General features: G+C 39.5%; 1 protein-coding gene across 1 annotated transcript in view; it reads right to left on the bottom strand.

Annotated features, from left to right (window-relative positions):
* LOC139688095 (transmembrane protein 151A-like) overlaps positions 1-27,096 on the bottom strand; it is a 161,141-nt gene that overhangs the window by 14,635 nt on the left and 119,410 nt on the right. Inside the window, exon 3 of the mRNA XM_071585520.1 lies at positions 463-870. Coding sequence (XP_071441621.1) covers positions 463-870 — 408 coding nt within the window. The remainder of the gene's footprint in view (positions 1-462; positions 871-27,096) is intronic.

Raw genomic sequence — 27,096 nt, 5'->3', positions numbered from 1 at the left:
TAAGTTTTTATCACAATTATTTTTATATTAATAATGAAAATTTTACGATACCCCTACGTATATTAGCCACCGCACCAACCCGATTCCCCTGAATGAACTCTTTCGAAAATATTGTAACTGTTTAGAAATTTTCACAGAATGCATAAGATCTCGAAACCTACGATTAAAAGAATCTCATCGTGGAGTTAAAGTAGACTAGGAGCCGTGATCGAACTTTGCAATCACCGTATTCGCGAAAAATTGAGCACCACCGGGAATAATTTTAGTAATAATCCCGCAAATGCACATTTGTAAAATAATACAATGCGGTTATCCTTCTTTGACCCTCAATACCTGTGCGCACGACCACTTCGGCTTATTTTTGAATAGCAAGTGTTCGTCAAAGGGGGACCTTTAGATATTCTCTCATATTCTCGTTTTCAGGCAAAGTTAGTTTGGGGAGGATGGGTTCGAGTCACCAACCTGGTAGTGGACGGTTGCTGTGTTGTATTCAATGAGGACCCTGAGGGGCCAGGAGAAGAGCGCGGCGGACAGGAGCCAGAAGACAAACCTCCGGGCGAACCACGGCGGGCGGTCGGGGTCGCGGCACGCCACCAGTCCCTCCCGGAAGGGCACACCGTGTAGGTCGAGGCCCTCCCTCATCTCCATGTAGTCGTCGTACCGCTCGTGCTCCGCGAAGAACCGGGCCCGCTGTTCCTCGAACTCGGCCGCCGCCTCGGCGTTCGCGAACGCGAACCCCTTGGAGAAGCGGACCCTGGTAACGGGGTGGCGGGAGAGTCCTCCGAGGGGGCGGGACGCGTCCCGGACGCCGCAGTAGGCGAACACGAAGCAGCCGCCGGCGGCGTGGGAGTTGACCCGCTCGTAGTAGACCTGCGAAAGGAACGGAATTTCGTTGGTGAGGGAAGGACCGAATCAGGGCACTACGGCAAAACCAGATGGCGGACCCTTGGCCCTCGTACGCCCCTCCCTCAATTAATTCCCCCCTCTCACCCGAGCGCCACCAGAAAGATGCGATGATGAATGCGAATTAGACGATTTGAAAAATATAGTTTTTAAATCCAAACCTGAAATTGAAATACAAGCTTTTTATAAAAAGTATCGGTAACAATTTTTTCCTTACGTGTGCATGAGGTGCTGAATTCAGATCGTCGGTTAAGTGCGCGCATGATCGCAGATCGCATTGGTGTTGATAACATGACAGTGTACACTGTCATTTATGTGCAGCACTGAAATTTGGTGATGCGAAAGATCTGCGCTAAACTAGTCCTAAAGGTCTTGACGGACGACCAAGAGCAGAGTCGAGCGTCTGCTTGCGAAGACCGCCTGCAACGGCATCGCGACGATTCCCCAGCCGTCTTACAGTCCCGACCACCAGTTGGCACCAGCAGCCTATTTACTATTCCAAAAAGTGAACTCCTCCCTCATAGGACACCACCATGGCGTTATAAGTGCCGTCAAAGAAGCTTGCATGCCTACCTTTAAGGACCTTCCGGAATCCGCCTATCAGGGAGCTTTCGAGTCGTGGAAAAGCCGCTGACAAAAGCGTGTCGACGCTCAAGAGATGTACTTCGAAAAATTTTGAGACATTGTAACAATATCTGAAATAAATCTATATTTCCTAAGCTTTTCCCGATACTTTTTATGCAAAATATGTAGGTAACATTTTGATCTGTACGCAGGAATATTATTCTGAGTTACCAGCAATACCTCTAATATTAAAGAAATGCACAAAATATTTCCCAGCATAAAATCTTTCCTATGCATGTACATATTTGTACTTACCCCGGAGATGCCAGTGAGAATTTTCGATCTCTCTCTTTGTCTTAGTTTTTGGAGTCTGAGATGGACGAGAGACATTTTCAGTTACCTCTTTCATTTAAAAGAAATTAGAATTGAAAAGTTAGGATGTTGGCCCGGTTTGACGCCCGACTTGACCCTGTTCCCGGCCGATACTCAGTCCTCATCTTTTTTCCATTTATGTTATGGGATGGAGATATGTGGTAAAGTTTCGAAAACCAGACAAAAAAATATCCCCATATTATAAAGGGCTCGGCTTTCGAGTTCCGACGGAGCGTGAACAAGGATTCAATTGAAGCAATTCGTTTTAACTTTTATCAAAATATTTCACTTTGCGTGGGATTTCAAAATCTATCGAGGATCCTATGCGTTGGGAATAACAGTTTACTTGTTTCAGATTGGTTGCATGGTTTCTTTTACTTATTTTTTTGTATATTACCATAACGACATATTGATTGCCTCATTTTGTTATACGCCATATTTATATTGAATTAAAACCTTTTTCTGCTCAAGTTAAAACATTACATCTTAACATATTTTCCCAAGCTAATAGATGAGCTCAATGTCTTCCACAATACTACATGAGGAACGCTTAACAGGTCCCAGGAATAAAGAAAATCCCTTTGGAACGGTCCTGGATGAGAGAAAGAACGGTGAAATGTCCCGTATGCAAATAAACGCATAACAACAAATGCAAAAATAACCCAAAACAGCGACGCGACCCATGTGACGATTGCATTACGAGAAATGTGTTCAAGCCGTTGCATTTGGATGTTGAACTTTTTTATTATTTAAGGGATATTAATTAAATGTTGAAACATTTACAATAGCACTCTTAGGGAAAAAATGGGGGTTTTTGGCGAACACCTTGCTTATGAAAGCATCTAATACGTCTGACCTGCAAAGCTTTTTAATTCAGAGTGTACAGTAGTACAAATAAAAAAATTCTTATCTCATGATCTTATTTATGCAAAACTGTTTCCACGTTTTGTAGGCCCATACCGGTGATGCATTTATACCTTTTATACCGCATCGCTTTGTATAAGCACGGGCTGAATTTAATTCCACGCACAGTAGGTTGCAAAATGTTTGTTCAGCTCAGTGTATACATTTTTCGTATCTCCTCAAACTGTGGCTGAGTTGATATTATCCATACTTATTGGTTTTTCATTGGAGCTGTGATTTCTAAGCTCTAGGACGTAGAACAACAGTGCTGTGCGAAGAACTTAAAACAGTAGCTCATTGCTTGTTTTCTGAAACAATGTGCATTATGATTTTAGAGAATAATGGTGTCGTATGTTCAACATTTAGTCCTATTCATTACCTTATCCTGAGTAATTTTTATTATAGGTATCTCTCTACGGTTTCAGGCTTCACTTCGTGGAAGTGCTTGATAATAATATCACGTAAAAGATTTTGTACAAACTTTTTTTTAAAGTACGAGTATATTGAAAAGTACAAAATCTTTATATTTGGTTATTTTACAGGTACCTGTAGGTAGTTTTTTTTAGGGTTCGCTCTTTCTTATTTTTGTATGATTCATTCATCTATAATTTCGGTGTCCACCAAATAACAGGTCACAATAAAAACGAAGGCACACTTTGGTTGAAACAGTAACTAAAAATATTTTTTTAAACTCGATTTTTTCGATTCAGAAAAATGCATGATTTATTAATGACATATTTATGAGTATGCTTTATTATACCTTACTGACATTATTCTTATAAAAAACAAATAGGTTTAGATCCATATTTATTATATGTTGTTTCAATGTCATTTTCTCGTCCATGTTTCATATAGAATTCGTTTTAATAAATTCATTTAATTCGAAAATGGGTAATAAATATAAATGATATCCCAATCAGGTTGGTTGAAATTGACTCGTGGAAGAGTATGCGAAAGCCCTTTGCTCAGTTTTCCTTTTAAAAGCTTCCTAATGCCCCAAAAATATAATATTTTACGAAAATAGCATTATTACATAGACTATGCTTACGTAACTCTGGATAAAATTATAACATGTATTTATTAATTTTCATCTCTGCGTTGGAAAACACTTTAATTTGGCTCAACTAATTCCTGCTGAGTGGATGGAAACATTTATCAAGAAGTTTATACGCTGTTCTGGAAACTAAGGCAAAAAAGAGTGACAAATTTATGGTGAATATCACAAGAAAGCTCTGTATTCAAAATGTATTGGAAAATCCTTGCCTGATTGACCTTGCAGGTTATTGAAAAATAAAGTACTCTCGTGAAAATGATAGAATTCGTGATGATTTGAAGTACAAAAGATAAGGTTATTAATATGAGGAAAATAAACCGTATGGCAAGAAGATCGACTACTTTTGTAATCTCTGAAATATAACAGTTTCAAGATATTCTAGCAATCGATGACAGGAGACGACTGTTATCCTCCTCCTATCGCGTGAACTTCCTCTAGTTTTCATTTTCGTACATTTTCTTCTTCATTTACTCGTACCTTCTACCTGCTGTCTTGGTGCATAAAAAGTCTTTTCTCTTTCTTCCCCTACCTCGCTTATCACGGCTTTTTAACACCCCACTCCCTTCCGACATTTCCTTCATCCTTTTTTCTTTTGCCTTTTTAGGATTTCCCCCACAAATTACTCCCTTCGGCTACTCTATTTAGAATTTCAATTTTCGTCTTCCTCTCTATCCAATTTATTTCCTCCATTTTTCTCCACATCCAAATCTCAAAAGCCTCTAATACACGCTCATCCTCCAACTGTTAAGATCAGATATCAGATCCATACAGTCCTATGCTCCATAATGAAGCATTTCTTAATATTTTCTTTATATCTATATTCAGCGCACCTGCCATTCCAAGGGTCCCGGGTTCGATTCCCGCCTTAGTGGGTTTTTCTCCACCTAGGGCTTAGGTGTTTGTAAATGTGACCATTGTTATAATTGATAATAGTCCGATGTAAAGACCTGTTGTTAAATGCGCTATTTTCGGAAAATGCTAAATAAATATATAAAATAAATTTAAAATAAATAAATATATTCTCTTCTTTTTGTAAATGCTCATTTTGCCAGTGTAGTTCATATCCTCTACCCCCGCCACAATATCCAGAGCTTCATCGATTTCCATTAGTATTATTTATGGTTAGATTTTCAATTATTGTGGACTGCTGCGCCAAAATAATTTATTTCATTTTATTCGAATCAAGATATTTCTAATATTTGGACATTTCCTCCTGAAAGCTATTTGTCAAAATAAAATGAATGTATGCTTTTGATTTTTTTTACAGATAATCAATTATGGATACAAAAAATATGAATTTTTTACTCAGGATTGAATGGAGATCAGTTTAAAATATTTACTCTTCAGAAATGATTCCAAAAATCAAATTCATTTTTAATCTGATATGTTCGAGTAATTCAGTCTATTCTCAGTGTGTGCACGCAGAGCTTTTAAAGGAGAAGTATACACGACAGTAGTCTTCTCAAGGGAGAATTTTCATAATATTTTCTAACTTATATTGTAATGCCATTTTCATAGATTATTTTCTGGAAAAATAACATTGGAATTTTGACAGAAATAAAACGCTTATTCGGTTTTCGGATGAATTGTTTTCACGAAAAACAATTTCGAATCGAATTATCGGACGCATTCCTACATAATTTTCGACGATATTAATTTTTGCTTATTGTCCCATTGGCTTTCTCCCTTTTCTGATTGCAGTTTTTAACCTAAATCGCATACTCTTTTCCAATTTGCATCATGAGGATTTTAAGAAAATCAGATCTTTATTAGAATACTGACCATTAATGTTCTAACAATTCGCTGAAATTTGACGAAAAAATTCAATTAGTTAAACATTCTACTCGAATTTCAACTTTTTTCAAATTCTATCCTGGATTTTAGCGTTTGAATCAGTTTTGATCTCAGATTTGAATCTCTATGCCAAGCCATCAATCGGAGCATCCTCCATTGCAATAATCATGAATACAGTTTACACGTGTAGTTCACATAATTTCCCAACGTGGGCGCTTCATTATTTCTGAAAATCGTGATTAAGAGTTACTGCTGGAAAGAATGAGAGGCAAATGTGTATTTCCATTAGTGTTTGTGATTAATGATACACGGGCAATGGAAATAGGGGTAAAGAATGACGAAACAATGGATGTTTTCTCTGATTTATTTATTTTATTTGGAGGCATGCAAAATGGTAATTATACAATACGTGTAATTACACCAGTAAATTAATTGTTTTAACAGCAGGAAGTCCATGAAGGTTCTAAGGTTTGTAAAATTCTGCTAATCGAAAGCCTAACAGGCAATGCACGATAGCTCAAGTGGTTAGAGCATCCGCCCGGCAAGTGGAAAGGTCCAGTGTTCAAGCCCCGGTCAAGGAAATATTTAAAACTCGTGATCTGCTTGGTCCCGCCTTTCCCACCTCTATTGTGTTTGTCCTTTCTATGTGTTCCTATCCCTTTTCCTTATACCTATTTCCATGTGAATGAATATCTGTTCGCCATATGGCGGGATTTCGTGTTTCAATATATATATATATATATATATATATATATATATATATATATATATATATATATATATATATATATATATATATATATATATATATATATCTGCGTGTGTGTGTGTTGATGCATTCAAGCAATAATTGAAAAATGGGTTTGATGAAAAAGGGAAATGAAAATTATTGGCAACTGAAAAACGAAAAGAGAGATAATGTCCTATTTATAATCACGGTTTTTGCATCCAAAGGAAAATTGACCTCCAAAACACATTGTAATATTTGACGGGGGCGAGAAAAAACAATAGCCTGGATTTGTTGGGATAAGGCTTTGTGGAATATTTGGTTTTCAAACTTAGGGAAATAGTTCCTGAATATTTTATGCAGAAATCTCAATCTCACTTCCCAGTTTTTGGCTTTGAAAACGAAGTTTTCCCCTCGATTTTCATCGCGGTCAACAGAAAAAGCTAACAATGTTTGAATTAAATTTGTGGAGCTTCCCCAGAGTAAATAATGAATCGAGATTGGCATTAAAATGTTTTTTTAAATATCGGAAATGTGATAAAAATCTTGTTGTTTTTTTTAAATGAAGAAAAATTTCACGTTCTTCATCCGAATCTTACCTCGGGCTAAACGTATAAAGGTTTATAAATATTAAGCAGCTTGCAGCCAATAAGTAGTAACAAAGGGCTGCTGGGAGCTCAGTCCTGAACTTTTCGGCGCTCTGGGCAGAAACTCGACTCGCCCGAATATCGTAAAGGCCCTGGATACAAGCTTGTATAATGAAGTTTCCAAAACTCCTCTAGAAATCCTCATACTGCTCTCGTTCACAATGGCGCTCGGAAGTCGTAGCTTCAAGGGCTGCCTGGAAAATGGCCTCAAGGGCGGAGGTGCCGTTTGTCTCGCACACAGCACACCAGCCCACTAACGTTATTCTGAACGCTCTTTGCGGCATCCCCACCAAAGGTGTAGCAGGGGGTTTATTTTGCGGACTCCAGGCAACTCCCATGACTCGAGAAATTTGTAGCAAGCTGTGGACTATATAAATAACAGCAGTTTATGTGTAATATAGGGGGGGGAGCCTAAACCAAGGCAGGAGAAAAGATTTTCTAAGATAAACAGAAAGAAATACTGTACTTTGCTGTTGAACATCATGACTGCGTATTTTTGTTGAATTAGAAACTATCATTTGCAGAATGTTAAAGTTAAAGAGGGAATGTATTTAAAAGCCAACTTAGCTTATTGTGGCTAGTATTATTTCTTCATTTCATTGGGTGAAAAATTTTTACTAAATATGCGTTCGATTGTCATAGATGGGAATATATAAATTATGTGTGTAAAAATATAATAGAAATGTATCTGTCGAAATGATTACACTTTCCGCAGTGAAATGTTTAAAAACCTATCCTGAAAACGTCATTAAAATGTTATTTATGTTGCTAGTGAAGCTTGAAAGTACAAAACGCCAGGTTCAAATGAATACAAAACAGAAAAAATAATGCCTTAGACCAAAATAATTTCCTTCCTTGAAATAACATTAATTAAACGAAAATTAATGTAAAATATTACTCTACATGGTGTGGGAAGACAAGTGAAATGATTTGAGGTAGGTTAGTAGATAAAGAAGCGAAGTTCATGAAATAGATATCATTTAAAGTAGTACTGAGTGTGATCCTGAGTTACTATAGCTAAATTTTAAGGGTATACGAAGAGATAAAATTATTTTTTATTCAACTTTGCTCCAGTAGATAACATTAATTCATTCACTCTACAAATCGGTTAGATTGGAAGACGTCCATTTTTATTAACGAAAGTCGTGAAATTTGTCCTTCATTTCCTTCAAGAATATCCTATGACACGGAAATGATTCATAAATGGATACAATCTTCACAGACTACATCGTCCAAGCGGTAAACGGTTAACGCTGAAGATTAAGATTGGGAAAGATTAGGTGGGCAAGCGCAAAGAAAAAAATATAAACTGCTTATCCAAAATGGGCTGAGGTTGGAGGTAAGCGAAGGCTCACCTCGCGGTCGAACACCTGTTAGAAGTTGAGAGAGCTTCCCTAAAGTGACCTTTACATTAAACTTTTCAGATGATAAAATTGTGAGTTTCAATCGCAAGTTACATTTCGACTCTTCAGGACACGTGATTTCCTCTCTCATCCTCGCTCTACCATTTGTGCCGGGCGAAAAATATTTTACAGATCGAATTTATTTATAATTCAATCTTAAGAAAATAAAAAATAACTTAACGGTGTCTCAGTAATGTGTTGAACACTATTATAACGCTACCATTCTACGATAAGAGCCGGAGTTACCTAAAAAATCTTCCATGTCCCTTCTCTTGAATGGAAAAAGTCTTCCAACGAGTGAAAAATTCAACACCTGGCTCCTCCGGAAGTTAGTATGTAAAATCCGATTTTTGGAACACAAGTCTCTCGGTGACTATGATACAAGAAGTTTATGTGTTCTACCAAGAGAAATTTCTATTCTGACTTAGAATTAAATTAAAATAAAATACATTTTGCTAAGTAGGTGGTGGTTTCTGGATAAATTCCTCAAAGTACTGAGTCGAGATAGTATGTTTTGGGGTTACTAATCCTGATAAATGTTAATGAATCGGATCCAGGGTGTCGTGTAGAACCAGTGCTTCTCATAACGCCAAATTGCCTGCACCGTTTGATAATAATATGCCGCTATTCAATCTGATATATTTTTGTTTATCCACAGCGATGATTAGTTCCGTACATAATTATTAAAAATGATTTCCAAGGCTTTGAGTGAGTACAATTTTCAATCACATATCTCGTAAAATGCGTTTGATGAAATAGAGTAAAATTTTGAGTCCACCTCATATTTTCAAATATCTAAATTATTTAAATTCGCCGAAAAATAATAACCTAATGGGCTTCGATTTTTAACAATCGTTATTTTTAATAGTTTATTGATTGCATGTGACACGTAAAGCGAAAATGTTAATGATTTAATTAGAGGTAAAAGACCAGACCAAACAAAAGCTTCCTTTTGTTTTAAATCGTAGTAGTGTATGCTATTTAAGGAAAAAGGTAGAAAATAAGCATAAATATCCCAATTTAAGCGCTAAAATAAAAGTGCTAAGGACCCATGATTCATTTAATGTTATCTGCGACCCAAAAACTGGAACCAATCGCCGAGTAGATGGCTGAGCCTCGGACAATCTTAACTTGCAGTGAACAAAAAACTCAAAGGATTTTGAACCGTGGTGGAACTTTGGATTTTTGAGGATCACTTACGAAGGTCACCTCATTTTCATACAATCCTCCACCTCATCCAAAGAGGTTGGTGCCCGTTCATCCATTTCTTGCGGTAACCTGGCACTTTACCACGGTAGTGGGAATATCTCCCCCGTGGAGACATGGGCCACCGAATTCCCTTCCGCCTTCTCCCCCGAAATGCCTTAGCAGTGGCTCGGGTGAAATTGCTGCCCAGCTATTCCTTCCTCCAAGCGCTCACCTCAAGTGCCCTCGGTTCCGAGGCCGAGGGCACTGGAATGTGCCTTGCAAACCCCCACCCTCCTGCAGTTAACGAGGCGGGAGAAACTTTGATGAAATCCATTACGGCCAGGAGTTCGAAACTTGCTTTTTTTTCTCTCCTTCTTTAATTCGGATCCTCGCCCATTGATCGGCGTTCTTCTTCAACCGCATTCTCAAGACGAGGAAAAGTTCACGAAGGATCTTCCAAACGTCCGATTCAGCCCTCCTCATCCTTGCACTTCATTGGTGCACGTTGTTGGTTGATTGATGGAGCCTGAGTCATGCAGCCGAACTCGACAACGACGGAATTGAGTTAAGGCGTTGATTGGAAATTGAATTAGGTCCTTTCTTAGAGGGAATGATAAAATGGGGTTGGTAATTCTTTCTTTAATTTCAACAATTTAAAAAATCTATTTCAATATCGAACTGAGCAGAGGGCACAGAAAGAGCCGCAGTGCTTCCGCCTCCAAATCCTAATGGTGAACTCTGACATTTTTAAGTCAATGCTGGCTTTGTAGTTGCCTGATGAAAGGAAATCTCTGTAAAAACTACGAAAGAATACAATCCCTCCAGTCTGAATATACTGACGCCCGTAACCCTTGTGATCTACTATTAGTTTCAGAGGTGTTGGTTACGGGTTAGTGAGGTGGTTAGTTCAGTGAATTCGCAATACGACCAGTGATTTCAAATCCCGACGCTTATAGCAATTTGAAAAGGTATCCGGATGTGGTGCAATGAGGAAAGCACTTAAAAATAGAGTGCGCCGTCCATCGAATGGGAAATTATGATGTTGGCACCTTGAGTTAAGTTGGGGCAATGGCGACGCCGGGTGTCTCTCCATCCTTTCCCCGTCCCCAGACAATCCTACCTCAACCAAATTACCCACTTATCCCTTATGGCGCAAATCATATCGGATATCAGTCGCCTACCCCAATAATAACTTCTACGACTCTGTGAAATATCAAGCCTCTTCTATTAAACGGACCGTCGAAATTAATAATGGGGTAATTCAGGCTTAAGGATGAAGTGTTTTAATTAATTTAATTCGAGAAATAATATGGTGGCTTGACAATTTGCGGCTCAGAAATATTTTTTTTTGTGATCAAGGATTATTTCAAAATGTGGTTTGAAGGAGGTCGAACGATTTAAGTGGAAACTCCACTGGAAAAGGACCTTTTAATTGAATCGCGATTTTTTCATTCGCAGCTTTCCTTAAGTGGAAACACCCAATTAGCTAGATTTCTACTTTTTCAAAATTTAACGACTACACAAAAAAAGCATGAAATATTTAGACAGGAAGGTGGAGGAAAATCACTTTGAGAGCTGTCATATGCAACGATATCAACCTATACATGACTCCTTTGGCGTGACGGGCTGATATTTTTTGATCTGCTCAGATTAAATTTTTCGTTTCTGCTGAAAGAATAATGAAGGACTGGACAAATGAAATAGGAATTAATTTCCACTGGCAGGTTAAAATGTGATTTCTCTGTCTTTTATCTGCACTCATGCATCGAAAATATATAAATATGTATGTAAGTTTATATATATATATATACATACATACATATATATATATACATATACTTATGCATAGAGGCCAATTGATGGAATTAGCTAATCGGAAATACAAAATATAATATACATACATACATACATACATATATATATATATATATATATATATATATATATATATATATATACTACTGAAATGTTAGGAAAAATGTAGGAGAAAGAGGCTATATGGGCTAATTAGTAGTATTTATGAAGAAGGAATCTGGAAGACTTTGTGAGATCAGTGTTAATTCCTATTCTGGAAAAGGTAAATGCTTCATCATGTGAGGACTACAGGACAATAAGTTCGATATCCCGCGTATCTTAAGTTTTTATAAGGATCATAAACAAAAGGATAGAGAGTAGGGCAAATGAATACTTAGGGGATGATCAATTTGGGTTTAGGAAGGGGAGAGGTACGCGTGATGCCATTGCAGTAATGAGATTATTAATCGAGAGGAATATAGAACACAACCAGGAGGTATTTGCCTGTTTCGTAGATTTCAAAAAGGCGTTTGATAGAGTGAATTGGGAAAAACTAATGAGTATATTGCAGAAAATAGGAAAAGATTGGATGGACAGGAGGCTTATCAGCAACCTGCATATGTCTCAGACTGCTCAGGTGCGAGTGGGCAACGGGGATTCCGGATAGGCAGTGTTGGGAAGAGGTGTAAGGCAGGGTTGCCCATTACCTCCGCCGCTGTTCAACCTGTATATAACACGGTCAAAGTAGTAGGGACGTAAGGAGAAGAATTGCGCCGGGCAAAGAGGCTTTCACAAGGAGGAGGTAGTTGATGACGGGGACGTTAAGTTAGGACATTAAGAAAAGACTCATAAAACTTTGACATGGAGCGTAGCTATGTATGGCGCGGAAACGTGGTCATTGAAGAAGTAGGATAGACGTACACTGGAGGCTTTTGAAATGTGGATGTGGAGAAGAATGGAGAAGGTTAAATGGACAGAGAAGAAAACAAATGAGGAAGTACTTGGTATGGTGGGCGAAGATAGGGGTTTGTCGGGAGAAATCCTATGGAAGCAGGAAAAATGGATGAAGGACGTATTATTCGGTAGTTGGATGTGGAAGACTGTCATAGAGGGGAGAATGTTAGGCAAACGAGGAACGGGCGGGAACAGGATCGGAATGTAGGATAGGATGAAGGGAGGAAGGAAGTTCTCACAGATGAAAAGGGACCTGATATAGATTAGGATGCGGGATTTTGTGTTTTGTTAGGAGTAATTAAATATATATTTGGTAGTTGTGTCCATCCAAAAACTTACCTTAACCGGTAGATTACCAAAACGTATATATACACACATGCATATATATATATAACCAACTCTTGGGTTGATTATTGTGTTTATGGTATATATACATATATATATATATATATATATATATACGAGGGTCATCCGGAAAGTAGTACCCGTTCGTGAAATAAAGACACAAAAGTAAATATTAACAAACATAAAAAATTTTATTTGAAAGAGGATACTTTAAACTACTTCTCAACATAATCTCCAAGCAAATTAAGGCATTTGTCATAACGTGTGACAAGTTTCTGTATTCCTGCTGCATAGTCCTTCGCCGCCAGCTCATTGAGATACGCGAGGGACCCATCTTGCACAAATTTTTGCATAATGCAGATGGTGTTTAACAATTTCATGAACAATTGTTCGAGAAACATTGGGAAAATGCTCACAGATGTCATCAATTGTGACGCGCCGATCGTTCCTCACGAATTCGTCAACTGAGCTCACCAGTTGGTCTGTAATGACAGACGGTCTCCCCGAACGCTCATCGTCGTGTGTGTTCCCCCTCCCCATGTTGAAGTTGCGACACCACCGCCGAACAGACGACTCGTCCATTACATTGTCTCCATACACCTCCTTTAATTGGCGATGAATATCACATGGGCGAACGTTTCTTGCATTGAGGAATTTAATCACTGCCCTCACTTCACAACTGGCGGCGTTCTCAATTTTTTTAAACATTGTAAACAATCACAGAAACAACACAGGCAATGCTAGCGTCACGCAACTTGGCTCAGAGAAGGCAGACAAGCCACTGAAGCTATCTGACCTCGTCCAGCGGCTACTCGCGTCGTCAGCACTTCATGCGGCACGAACGGGTACTACTTTCCGGATGACCCTCGTATATATATATATATATATATATATTTATATATGCATACATATACTATACATTTGCTATATATAAATATGAGGCCTGTTCAAAAAGTATCGCGAATTTTGAATTTTAGCGGGTTACGTATACTGGGGATTCCATGCGCGTATGTTTTTTACATAACAAATTATCCAGCGCCCCAGTCGGCTTCTTCAAGTGAAGTAAACACATCCTATTGTTGGATTTGATCGGCTTTGCGTATGCTCGCAAGCAAACGATCTTTTTTTGTAGAAATAACGTATGCTTTTTGGTGCCCATGCAGCCCTTGTTTCTACATCGTAATTGACGATAGCACGACTGATTTTTTTCCGTGTTCTATTCTTTGTGCGTTACGGAGAATTAGCTGTCGGTAGCCATTGAAACAACTTCATCAAATTCTTATTGTCAGAGTGGATTGAAGCAGCGTCCGGAAAAGAAAACGCTTTATGGAATAATGTCCTGATGATTGTGGACCGCTCTCAAGGGTGGTGATGTGTTTTCGTAGGCAAATAACGGCATGCGTGTCTTTTTTTCTGATTGACCCATATTTCCATTTTCTCTCTTTGTAACAAGTACGTCAAAGTGGTCATCTTCAATCACCATTTCGAATTTGTTGGACTCGTTTCGTTGATTCAGATATTTTAGAAACTCTTTTGATCTCACCGCGGGGCCATATTTTAAAGCTGTAGTCCAGCGTATGTAACAAATAGCTTTAGTTTTTTTACATAGGTTTGCAGAGCTTTTTTATTTCAACTGCTCCATTGTGTCACAAAAATTATACGGGGATGAAATTCCGAACAGAGGTTTATTCAACACCGTTCCGTGGAAACCCTCACAAAAAGAGAATAATTCGGGAATATCATATCACACAATGGCTCCTTCTCTTGTCAGGCAAAATATATTTCGGTTAGATAATAATGAAACGGATACAAGTACACAGAAGCGCGTAGAAATTTTTAAAAGTAAAATTTTACTTTTGGAAGTTAGGATTATCATATTTGAGGATTCTTACTAACATTCAAGAATACGTACACACGTTCTTCATAGTACAGATACCAAACCCTGATATCTTTACAATGGAGAAATTCCACCGAGTGACGGCTAAATCATTGCCATTAAAAGCCAGATTTACTGTCCAGGTCAAAGTGAAAGTAATGTTGAAGATAATTCTCGGTTTATTATGATCATTTTCCCGAGTTTAAATTGTTCATATGAGCTACGAGAGAAGGTTAGATTACTGGGCCATACGTATGTAAAGAAGGGTAGTCCCAAATTATTACGCAGAACACTCTTTAAATTTGATAATCGCATTATTTGGGAAACGGTCGCGGAACGTATTCTTTTACCATCCAAAGAAAATCAACATCACGAAATATTAATTTGCTTATTTCATTGGCAGAATATGTAGCGCAAATATCTTCTCTTAAGATCATTTAAAAATTGATAGTCATCTGATATGCTATACATAATAGGACCAGTCATGGTAAACATTTGATTCTCAGCCCAATATTTGTATTCTATTGACATTTTTATTTATTTTGCGTCTAAGATAAAGAAAGAAAAGGTTTCTGTAATCATTCGGAGGCAATAGTACCTATTTCTTATCCAGCCGCTGGAGAAAAAAAGTTTACTCGTAATTATAAATATACAATAATGATCAACTTTTTATTGATATTTTTAATTACTCAGTCAGTTCACATTACGCCTGGTGCTGCTATTTCACTCGAGATAATGGTTGCTTATGCCACTTTTGCCTTAGCGGAAAATTAAAATTCAATGGAATGGAAAATCTATACTCATTTTGGTAGATTTACGTTTAATCAAGTACTTATCTTTTCTCGCCTGGTCCACACCAAGCGCATGGCGCCAAAATTAAAACAAATGGAGTGAAAAAGAAGTTTATACTGAATAATTTCAATTATTCCATCACTCCGATAATCTCTCGTTTCCTTACCAGAGTGATTGTTTTTCCCGGTAGCCCAATTCCGTTCTTACTGTTAAAACTAGCTCCGCGAGCGTATGCTACACAAAAGCCTTTTCCTCCCTCGTTCAGCGTCATTAATTTTCTCTTAACGAGTCATTAATCCTGATTAATAGGAGGGCTTTAGCGAGGATTTACCATCAACCATATTTCGGTCACTTGTCGTATTGCACCCACTTCAGGGCCAATAGTTCGCTATTCATATGCCCCACGTTAATCATCTGACATACCCTTAATCATCCCCTCCCACACCGAGCCCCGTCAAATAACCCAACATGGCGCGTCTGCCCGTCGTGTTTCCCTTCCGCCCCGGGGCGTCAGTTCCCTCAACTTCCTCTTTCGGACTCCTCCGCAAACAAAACCATCCTGGGGTAGCTTCGGGGGGCGCCATCTGCCTTTTCCCAAGGCACGTGTTTCGCTTCCGCCCACCGCCACAGACCCTAATAATCATCGGGGACGATTGGAACGCGGGGGGAAACACACTAGAACGAGTACAAACTCGGCTCTCACATCTCCTGACTCTTCTATCATCCCCCTCCCGATCCCTTTTCGAAATAAAATTACCCTTTGTTTTTATCAATGTGAGGGAATTTTCGAGAAAGAGAGAGAGAGGGGTGGTGGTTGGAAACGACTTTTTTTGTGTGTACTCGTATGTGTGTGTGTGTGAAGATGACTAATCGGGTCAACAACATTCTTAGTCTTTCGTCCTCCTGTGGGTCATTATTAGGAATGGAAGAAAATGACCAGGCTGGAGGGAGGAAAAAGGAAAATGGAAGAGCGAGAGGTCGTGTTGGGTGAGGGGGGGGGGGGGGTTGGGACAGAAAGGGAGGGTCGAGGGAACAGGGGCTTCCTGTTGCGAGACCGCGCGCGTTCGGGTCACCCCGCGGCGGTAGCGGCGTCGTCGTCCGGGGGGGGTGGGGTCTTGATGAATGCTCTCTCGTCGCAGTCCTCAACGAGGCAATCAAATCCTCCCGCTGATGGCGTCGCGGTGTATAATCAAGTCGATACGAGAGACCGGGAATATGCGACGGGATATGATGAATTTATGGGTGGGTGGGTGTGAGGGAAGGAGGGAGAGAGAGAGTGGAAGGTACGCCGGGGGGGGGAGGGGGATGGGGCTCTTTCACGTCGATCTCCTCGCGTCCCTACCTCCATCACTAAGCACACGTACGCGCACCCGCCCCCTCTCCTCTCTATCTCTTTTTCCCTGGAAGTTGAGAAGATGAATGGCATCGTGCTCCCCCTCGTCCGCTGATATAATCAATATCGTTCCGGCTCCCTCGCTCGGTTGGCAGGAAGTGAGTGTCCCCTGTCCATTTCCGCATCCAAGTTTGTTGTCCTCATCCCTCTCGGGCCGTGTGCCATTTCACCTTCTCGTTAAGCCCCGCGGCCATACTAGGTCGAAGAGAGAGCCGATGGGTCCGGTATGAATCTTCCTTATACCACACCCGCCCCCTCTGTCCTCCTCCCCCCTTTTCCCTCTAGAAAGACCTCCTTAGTTTTCCGAAGCTAATCCGTTTTTTTCTCCTCATGACTTTCTTTTTTTCTCTCTTTTCGGATATTCTCGAAGATTTCGTAATTCATTTTCTGTTCTTCCTCTCTTTCCGTCTCTATTCATTTCTCTCACTATCTTCTCTCACGTATTCTCGCGACATGTATTCATTGGCACGGCCTGAAAGATCAAATCACTGTGCTAAATACTCAATCTCTGAGGCCGAATGAATGTTTTCACTCTTTAGAAATCTTTAGCAGCTTTGCCCTCAGAACAGCATAAAAGATTAATTTGGAATCTAAAGGATACGCACCAAATCCTTTCCAGGAAACTAATACAAACTCGAGAATCACTCCATCCTCTCTTGAAGCTCTTTTTTTTGTATACGATGGGAAATACCTCACTCCTTGATTAATCCCTGTGCATTCATCTCAATCTTGAAATATCTGTGAGCCAATGCAGAGTTGAAATGCTTCCTTAGTTTTAGATAGATAGATAGATAGATAGATAGTGGTCTTTATTTGGGCGAAATTGAGACCAAATGGTCCCTTCTTCCATTTAACCTATCGTCGTATACATATTATATTAGGCATTAAACTTATAGTTACATTCATAGGTACACATGAATACATAGAGACAGACATCAATTCATTTAGCACAGATTTGCACATCGAAAAGAAAAAAGTATATATATATATATATATATATATATATATATATATATATATATATATATATATATATACACACATACACATACATACACGTACACACACCTACATACCTATATGCATACACATACCTACACATTTACATACATATCCACACACACATACATATACACATACATACATACATAAACATACATACATGCATGCATACACATACATAAATACATACATAATTACGCACATATACACCCATACATACATACATACTACCTTGAACAAAAAGTTCCCGGAATAACCACCGTGTGGCGCTCCCATCGTTCCGATTTGAGTTCTGTTTTTTTTGTTAAATTGGTACATCTGTTGTTGATATTCCCTTTAAATCTTAGTGTCATAACTTGACATTTGCAAAAGTTACGTAGCCAAGAGTACATCTATCTCTGTGTGTGTTTGCGATTTTTTACAATTTCAGAAATGGATTTAAATTTGCAACAACGAACTTGTATTAAATTTTGCGTAAAAAACGGATTTAGTGGCGCACGGACGTTGGAAATGTTGGAAAAGTGTTTCGGCAATGATTCTCTAAAAAAAACGGTCGTTTACCAGTGGAACGAGCGGTTCAGAAGTGGTCGTGAGTCAATCGAAGATGATGAACGCAGTGGCAGACCATCGACATCGAAAGTCGGTGAAAAAATTGATAAAGTAAAAGAAATGTTGGTCAATAACTGCAAATTAACCATCAGAGAAATAGCGGAGGACTTGAACATTGCCTATGGATCCGCCCAAGACATTGTGGTTAATGATTTGGGTTTCCGTCGTGTAGCAGCAAAGTTGGTGCCAAAAGACCTCAATTTCATGCAAAAAAGAGACCGTGTTGACGTCGCAAAAGACATGATTTGCGAGGCTGAATCCGATCCCACATTCATCAAAAGGATCATTACTGGAGACGAGACGTGGGTTTATGAGTACGACACGCAATCCAAACATCAGGCAAGTGAATGGCGTTCACCAAATGAGCCGAGACCAAAAAAACCACGTCGTTTTCAGTCAAAAAAGAAGGCAATGCTGACGGTTTTCATGGATTACAACGGTGTAGTGCATCATGAATTTTTGCCAGAAGGCCAGACAGTAAACAAAGAGTATTATTTGGGCGTTATGAGACGTTTGCGTGAAGCAATTCGCCGAAAGAGACCAGAAATGTGGGCAGAAAACTCGTGGATTTTGCACCATGATAACGCACCGTCGCACAGTGCTATCATTATTCGTAATTTTTTGACGAAAAATGCAACAAATACCATCCAACAGCCACCGAATTCACCTGATTTGGCTCCCTGTGACTTCTTTCTGTTCAATCGAGTTAAAAAACCATTACGGGGAACGCGTTTTAGCAGCCGAGAGGAAGTAATGGAAAAATCGCAGGAAGCACTGATGGACATACCGAAAACCGACCGTAACTTTTGCAAATGTCAAGTTATGACACTAAGATTTAAAGGGAATATCAACAACAGATGTACCAATTTAACAAAAAAAACAGAACTCAAATCGGAACGATGGGAGCGCCACACGGTGGTTATTCCGGGATCTTTTTGATCAAGGTAGTATATAAATTAAGAATACACCTACATATACTCAAATTAAATGACAGTGATGATAGAGTACAATAAAATGAGGAAAGTCTAAGCAAAGAATGAGGTTTGTGGGAAAAGCTAGGGGGAGCGTGACATTGCTCAACTAGTAAAAACCCACGCAGGAAAAACACCCACGAAGAGAAGGGGGGTGTGAAAAACCTGCGAAAACCCTATTAATTAGAGGAAAGATACATGTACATTGTAACAATCATTTTTACATAGTATACATATTATTAAGTTACTGAAATTGATTTGGAGAAATTAAATACATTGACAACACATGCGGAGTAATGAGAAGCGTAATATTTCTAAAAATAATGATGCAAACTCCTACCGCTTTAGTTTTAGAGGTCTATGCTTAGCCGTTCTATCAGTAGATTTTAAGATTTTCCAACGCCATATTTTCATGATGTAGTCTCTGAATCTAACATTGCTAAACTTTTTTAAAAATCTCATATCAGTTTTCTTTATTTTGTTATGCATTGTCATATAGTGGTGATATTACGTTTGTTTTCAAAATGTTTTTGGCTAAATACTTCCTCCGCCACAAAATATTTTTAATGTATCGAAATTCGCAAAGTCAATAGCGTTTCAGAACCGAATAAAAATGAAAGCGAAAATCTTTAAAATGCATATAACCTTGAAAAATAAACTAAAAGTAGTTCGGTTTGATAGTCGAAAACTAAAATCGCAGTTAGTTTGAAAAATCCTGAAGTAGTATAAGTGAATTGAGTGACTTGGAAAATATTATTTATTTATATTGCTACTAAGTTGTTAATTCAGTGATAGTTCTAAAGACTAATCCTAATTTATGCACGCTGAGAACCCTTGACAATATAATAAGTAATAATATACACTAGATATAATTTTGAATAGGCGACCCATATTCCCAGATTCCTTTTAGCGCTGAACATGCTGATGACCTGAGCATGCAAAGGTGTGATATAATCCCTCGTGTCCATCGTTTGACAGGGCCTGTTTGAAACGACTCTATAAAATCACTCGATTACTTTTAGAGCTCATCCGAGAAACAGCAATATTCCGAAAACCAATTCGAATCACGCACGTGAATGTCTCGAAGGTTGAAGTGAAGAAACGAAATTGACAAATGGCTCAGTTTTGACTTGTCGATGAACAAATAAACTGAATACTATATTACGGTGCTGATTGATATGTCACCATAAAGGAGTATATTATTTCAAATACTCAAATAGCAATGAGCACGGTCCTTCATTTCGTGAAGGAACTGCCTTTTGTTGATTTAAAACTGGGTAAACGTTCCAAAAAAATGCGGGAGATACCGCGACTGTAACTTTTAACGGAGCTATCTGCTAAATGTGCATTACAATGTAACAAATGCAGAGTGTAAAAATTATTCGCCTTGACCGTGATTCAAACCCGGACCCCTCGATATCCGGCCGAGTGCTTTAGACAGTTCAGCTACCGAGGTTTTTGGGGGCTTTAAAGGAGCAAGATGCTGTGACGAAATACGGTACATACAAAGCCATAGGCATTTGTAGTCGTTCGCGATGCGCCCCAGTCCACGAGGTTAAAGGCAACTTTAAACCCTAGGGGTGTTTTATCTTTTCCAAATTCCAATAAAATGCGGGAGATGCTGCGACAATTACTTTTGACGGAGTTATCTGCTAAATCTGCATTAAAATGAAACAATATCAGAGTGTAAAAATCATTCGCCTTGCTTTAGCCAGTTAGCACTCGGTCGGACATCGAGGGATCCGGGCTCGAATCCCGGGAAAGGAAAATAATTTTGACAGTCTGAAATTGTTGTATAGGGCAAACGTTGCCAGACAGAAGCATGATGTAACTTTAACAATTAATTGATTGAATACTCTTAGTGATACTGATTTAACTGTGTTGTCAAACAAACTGAGACTCGATCTGTAATGATCAGATTATTTTTGGATTTTTACAATAAATTTCAGTCACTATTTGCAGGCTTTCTTCGCTAATATAAAATAAATCAATCATGCCTCCCATTAGCCTAATTCAAAAAGACTCGATTCGCTTTATTGTGGTGAAGAACCTCTCAAAAACATACCTCTTTCCCCTATCATTAAATTATGAGTTTTGAATAGTTTATAAAAGGATTTGAAGTGGAATTCACAGCACTAATTGGATTTAAATAATAAAATATTGGGATTACCCTGCTAGGTTTTTCTTTTTATGTGCACTTAAATTCATTGATATAATTGGAATTTTTTTCCCAAATATTTTGTTGCCCTCCTTTCATCGATACATTCCCGTCCATTCACAGAAAGTCGCGAAGCAGTTTTGGGACTACTGGGTCAGGTGGCGGAGAATATTCAAAAAGGATTCTCAATCTTCTCCCACTTATCTCGCCTGAATTCCTATCTCCTTCCATTCCCATCCTCATCTCTCTCTCTTCCCCCCATCCATTCCAGGTCCTGGCATCCTGAGAGAGAGAGGGAAAGGAAGAGGGAAGAATGGAAGAGAGGAAAAAAATAAATAAAAACACCATCTCTTTTGATTCTGTCCACGTCGCCTTCGGAATGGTTTCGGTTATCGACGGATCACGTTCATGGAATATGAGGAGAAGTAGAATAAAAATAGAATGAAGTCTGGAGGATAAAAAAAAAGAATTGAGAAAGGGGAGCGAAGCGCAATATCACATTATGCCGGCGGGAAGGACACGTACGGTAATCTCGCCGTGTCATGAGTTAAAATTCTTTTTCTAAATTCCCATCGCGAAATATTTTCGGTCCAAAAATCCGTATTATTTGGAAATTTGGCTTGGGAGTTACTTTTATCTTAATCGCATGGATGACGTGGAACATAAGCGTGATGTGTACGTTATTTTTATGATCGAAGGCCTATGCCACATGGCTATATTTTAAGGTTACTCAATAATCGGTTTGTCACCGTACGATAAGTATCGTATTCTTATCATATCCTTCAAATATCTCAGAACTCTTGGCATAAAAGTTGCTTTAAAATTAGATGAGTCGCACTTGAACAACGCTTATCGTACAATAGGCTTATATTTTCATGAATAATTACGGAGGAATCATCAGACATCAATACCACCACCAGCCACAGTGGTCAACTCACCGATTGATCTGATTGATGCTGAATGGTGCGGTGGCTTATGTTCTGTCTCTCCACCCCAACGGCCCAGGTTTGAATCCCAGGATGTTTTTGCCAGTGGTATTGCGAACCCTACTTAAAAGTGCTATGTGGAGAGCACTTCGAATGGAGTGCACCGTCCGTCGGATGAGACGTTAAACTCTGAATCCCTTGGCGACAATCCACAAGAGAAAGCTAATGATGACTCTCTAACAGCGCATTTGACCTCAGCTATCGGTCGTCTCCCCTTATAATGACTAACTTGGTTTGATGTTTACGAGGTTGACTTAGCACCACAGTTTTCTAAGAATATCTGACACCCAAATCAAATTGAGACTGGTCGAAAAATTCGTAGGCTGCGTAGACGTGTGCCTCCAGATCTAAGTATTTCTTAATTTGTGGAGCCCAGCGTAACTCACACTCCCTTGTTTTCAATTTCCTAAATACGCAGCACGGCTCCCGCCAACTTCAGGGCGGAGCATCGTGATCGGCGGCTCCAACAGTTGTGGAGTCCATCACCACGGCAGCAACACACCACCAATCTCGACACCATTTCTACACAGCCAGTAGTACTAGCGCCAAAACCGGAAACGAGGACATTTTCGGCAGTGCGGAAAGAAAACCCCTCAGCCTAGATCCCGCCCATCAGCGGAGGAGGAGGCTTTGCCATACAGTCAAGGACAATAAGGCATGTACTCGTCTCTCAAAATGAGTACTACATACATTTCCTGCGCACAATAGTGACTATTTAGTGGACTCTTCCAGTCACAGTCAAGCACGTGGTGTATAATAGAAAAGGATATTAGCGACAGTATAATCTCACAGATGGGAAGCGGGGTCTTCGAGGAACGAGTTATTGGGGCTGCCGCAGGACCTCATACATCCACTGCCTCCGACCGTCGTCATCCAGTAGCAGTCAAGCGGGTCGCGAAACACCTTCGTAAGACGTGGTGCCTCCTCTCTATCACGGCCCTTGCCAGTCCGTGTGCGTCGGGGGAGACCAACCGGCTCCGCAACCGACTACAGCCCTCCTCGACATGCACCTCCGGGAGGGGGAACATCGGAGAGGATTCGCGGTATTCAACCGCGCTCTTGCCTGGTCTCAAAAATGGAGAAGATGAATGTCGAGAACAAATACCCTTATCGAGTTGCTGGATTTACCCCACTCAGATTTTCCCGACGGTCCTTAGAGCTGCCACACACAAGCTCATCAAGCGAAAGTAACGATGGAGGTGAAAGTGACACAGTGATCGAATCTACCCGTACCAGTGACTTCGATTCCTCACCAAGTAGTGTCTTCCGCACTTCCTCATCAAAGACCCCCGTCGCCGACATCGAGGGGAAATTAGACGAGTATTCCCAGCCGTGGAAAACTTATCCAACACCAGGAGGTCAAGGTCTGCCTCTCCATATGCTGACAATCCAGGCAGAGGAAGAGGAGGGATCATAGGAAGAAATGCATTCGATGCCGCCTGAGCAGGGAATAGAGAAACCAGGTGCCCCAACCCTTGAGGAGGAGGTGGAATTCTCCCCCCTCCTCCCTCAGCGAATCCTGCGAGGCACAGGTAATCCAGCGTCACCGAACTGTATACGGTTTGGGCCAATATTCCAATTACCTCAGAAGCCCCATATGTTTTTAACTCTACCCGGGATAATCCAGAGCTTTTGCGATATATCGATGATTTGGTTGGTTCAAAGAGATATTTAAAAAATGCGGCGTCCAGTATATGCCTTTCCCTTATTATTGGTTCTTTAGTGTATCGGGGAAAAAAGAGTAATTCATTACCTCTATCCATGGACGAGGTTTTTTCTTTGGAAAACCGGCATTTTCTTTGAAAGATGCGGCCAATATTCCTTGAGAAGGAAAATTGGACTATATAGATCCCAGGGACGCTTTTTAACAGAGTCCCATGAAAGAGACACACATGAAGTTCTACGGGTTACGTATACGTGGCGAGTACTATGCACGAGAGATATAGGGTGCGGTATTGGCAATGCGACACGCACTTGCACGAACAATCATGGAGAGGAGTGCGAGGGAGATATCTAATATGGTTTACGTAATGTTTCAAGTGAGGCTGATTGCCTATCATGATGAATGGTTGATAACCTTAGATAATAATCAAATATCGGTAAATCTCGAAGCAATCAACCTTCTAAAAATACCCTAGGAATAAGAATTAATAAAGAAAAGAGTGTCTTGGTACCAAGAAATTGGATTGAATATTTTGGATGCAATGATCGATCGAGTATCAATGGAATTAAAGCTAGCTATAAACACATTAAAACGTGCTCACAACTTAATAAACATGTAAATTACAGATTCAGGTGTAATGCGGTGAAACTGTTCCATAATAACTTGAAACTTTCACTTGAAAATCATGTAGTACGTCGATATTAGTATGAAATTAATTTTATTTAGTGAAAAATTGTAATAGTTTTCGTATCTGTTATCAATAAACATAATATTAAGACTTAGGTTGTTGAATTCATAGCATAGTGAGTTTTAATTTAATTTAAAGGACCCAGCGATGAGATGAATGAAATGCCTCGATAAGCTCTGGATAGAAAATACATGGCATAGGCCAAGAAAATTGTCATTGTAATAGTTAAAGAGATAGAACGATTGAAAACTTCTCGAGTTTCCGGTATTATTGGAGCCCACACATAGATGATAAAAACTGATATTTCTCCAAGTTTTATGAATAATGAATAAAGTGTCTCCTGGAGCAACATAGTACCACGGATTAGCGTCAAATTCCTCGGCATTAAAAGCATACGAGGGCCTCAAACTAGAGCAGGCTTCGAGCACAGACTATCGTGATCGAATCTTCAGCGTAGGAATGGTGCAATCTATTCGGATAGAGTTGGGAGTAGAGAATTGGAGCGCACATTGCAAGGCCATTAACCGCTGTTAATGATGCAATAATTGCGCGTGGAGATGAGCGCATGAGGAGTGGCAGAACAATTCTGTGCGGGAGTTAGCATATTCACTTAAGCGTTATTGACGGCACTGTTGAGAATGTGCTCCATGTATGACATTAAATGTTGCACAACCGCGTGAGATAAAAGGATGACTCAAATAATGATACTAAGGTTTTTTTTTCTTTTAATTTGGTCTATCAGAGTCCTAGAAAATAATTTACTTTTTCTTCGCTTAGAAATAAGCTTCGTCTTTCCTGTAGTTTTCAAACAGTCGTTATTCCAGGGTAATTTTATTTAAATTGGAATCCAGCGGATTAAAACCAATTTCATATTCGTGCGCTCGAAGGTGCGTTAGTTATGCATGCCATAAATGGATTCAGTTAATAAAAGAAACTAATAAATTACGTGTGCTAAGACATTTTCAAAGAAATGTATGAATATCTACGTATTGGGATAAAGAAGAAGACGCTGAAAACAACTGAGAAAAGGTACGCACATATAATTTGCTTCGACATACTTTGAAAGGGTGTGGTCTTTATTTGCGCTATAGTACGGTACGGTACGGCAGTAGGCGAAATATTGGACGGGATCTTGGATGCAATTCCCAGGTTGGATCACATGATGTCAGACTTAAAGCGAGATAAGTGAAGGCACAAATACACCGACGTGCAGGAGAATCGAATTGTTAGTGGTAATAAATCAATCTAATGTGATGAGGCCTCATTGGCCCTGATGTATTTAGCCTTTAGGGTGCGCGTTCAAGTTCAAAGTTCATCCAATGATAACTCGCAATTTGGAGAATAAAATATCGTTGAAATAAATGTACGTGGTAATCTTTATGAATACGAGGCGTAGATGGAGCACTGTAGAGTACATGTAGTTTGTACAACTGCCGATGGAGTGAGAAGTGTTAACAAAACATAAAGTGGAGTCTTTTACTGTTCAACATCATCTGATCACCCACTTTCTCCACTTGCGTGGTTCATAAACCATTGATATTTATCTTCAATTGAGTGACACCTGAGCTGATGGTTATATGGATGCAAAAAATATGCATCCGTGGGGTGTGACAGTTGAAACAAGTTCGTTATCACCAATTAACTTTGGGTGATAACGAACCAAAGATGTCTAGGCTATCAGGAATTTTCCAATGGGAAAAAGGGTCCACTACAAAAGCGTTCTTGGCGGCCATGAGATCATGGCGTTGACGGTGTGAAAAGTTTGTCCGTGTGCAGAGAAATTTATTCGGAGGAGCAGAAGTTTCAACTTTGTCGTGTCAGTAGTTTATTTAGAAACAGTTATGAAGAGTTGGTTATTGTGTGCCATCTGGCAGTGTCTGTACGCACATATCATAATTAATTAATAATTATACTCCGTATGCAGCAGTGGGAACCTGGAAAGTCCAGGTCATATATTTCTCGATTACTTCATCCGTCGGTCTCATTGGATTTTTTTTATTTTTGTCTTTTTCAGTGAAGTCACATTATTCACGTGGGATTCGCCACCTGAAATTACTTCAATATGTATGCTAATTGAGTAAGGTGAGTCTAGCATTGCATTTGCGACCTACTTCTGTAAATGCATATATGAACTAGCCCCGGCAGAAAAAGATTCAGGAATTATACGGGGGAACGAAAGTAAATGGATGACCAAATAGTTAGTGAAGATTATTTTTACGAAACAAAATTACAACATTGATTACTATCGCCGCTCAGCAGGGGGAAACTCCAAGGTGGGCTCTTTTTAGAATATGCATGGCGATTTAAACA

Source organism: Hetaerina americana, unplaced genomic scaffold, assembly GCF_022747635.1.
Source record: "Hetaerina americana unplaced genomic scaffold, ioHetAmer1.1.p SCAF_2, whole genome shotgun sequence".
NCBI classification, from domain to species: Eukaryota; Metazoa; Arthropoda; class Insecta; order Odonata; family Calopterygidae; genus Hetaerina; species Hetaerina americana.
Note: the sequence above shows the minus strand (reverse complement) of the source record. Positions and strands in the feature narration are given on the sequence as shown.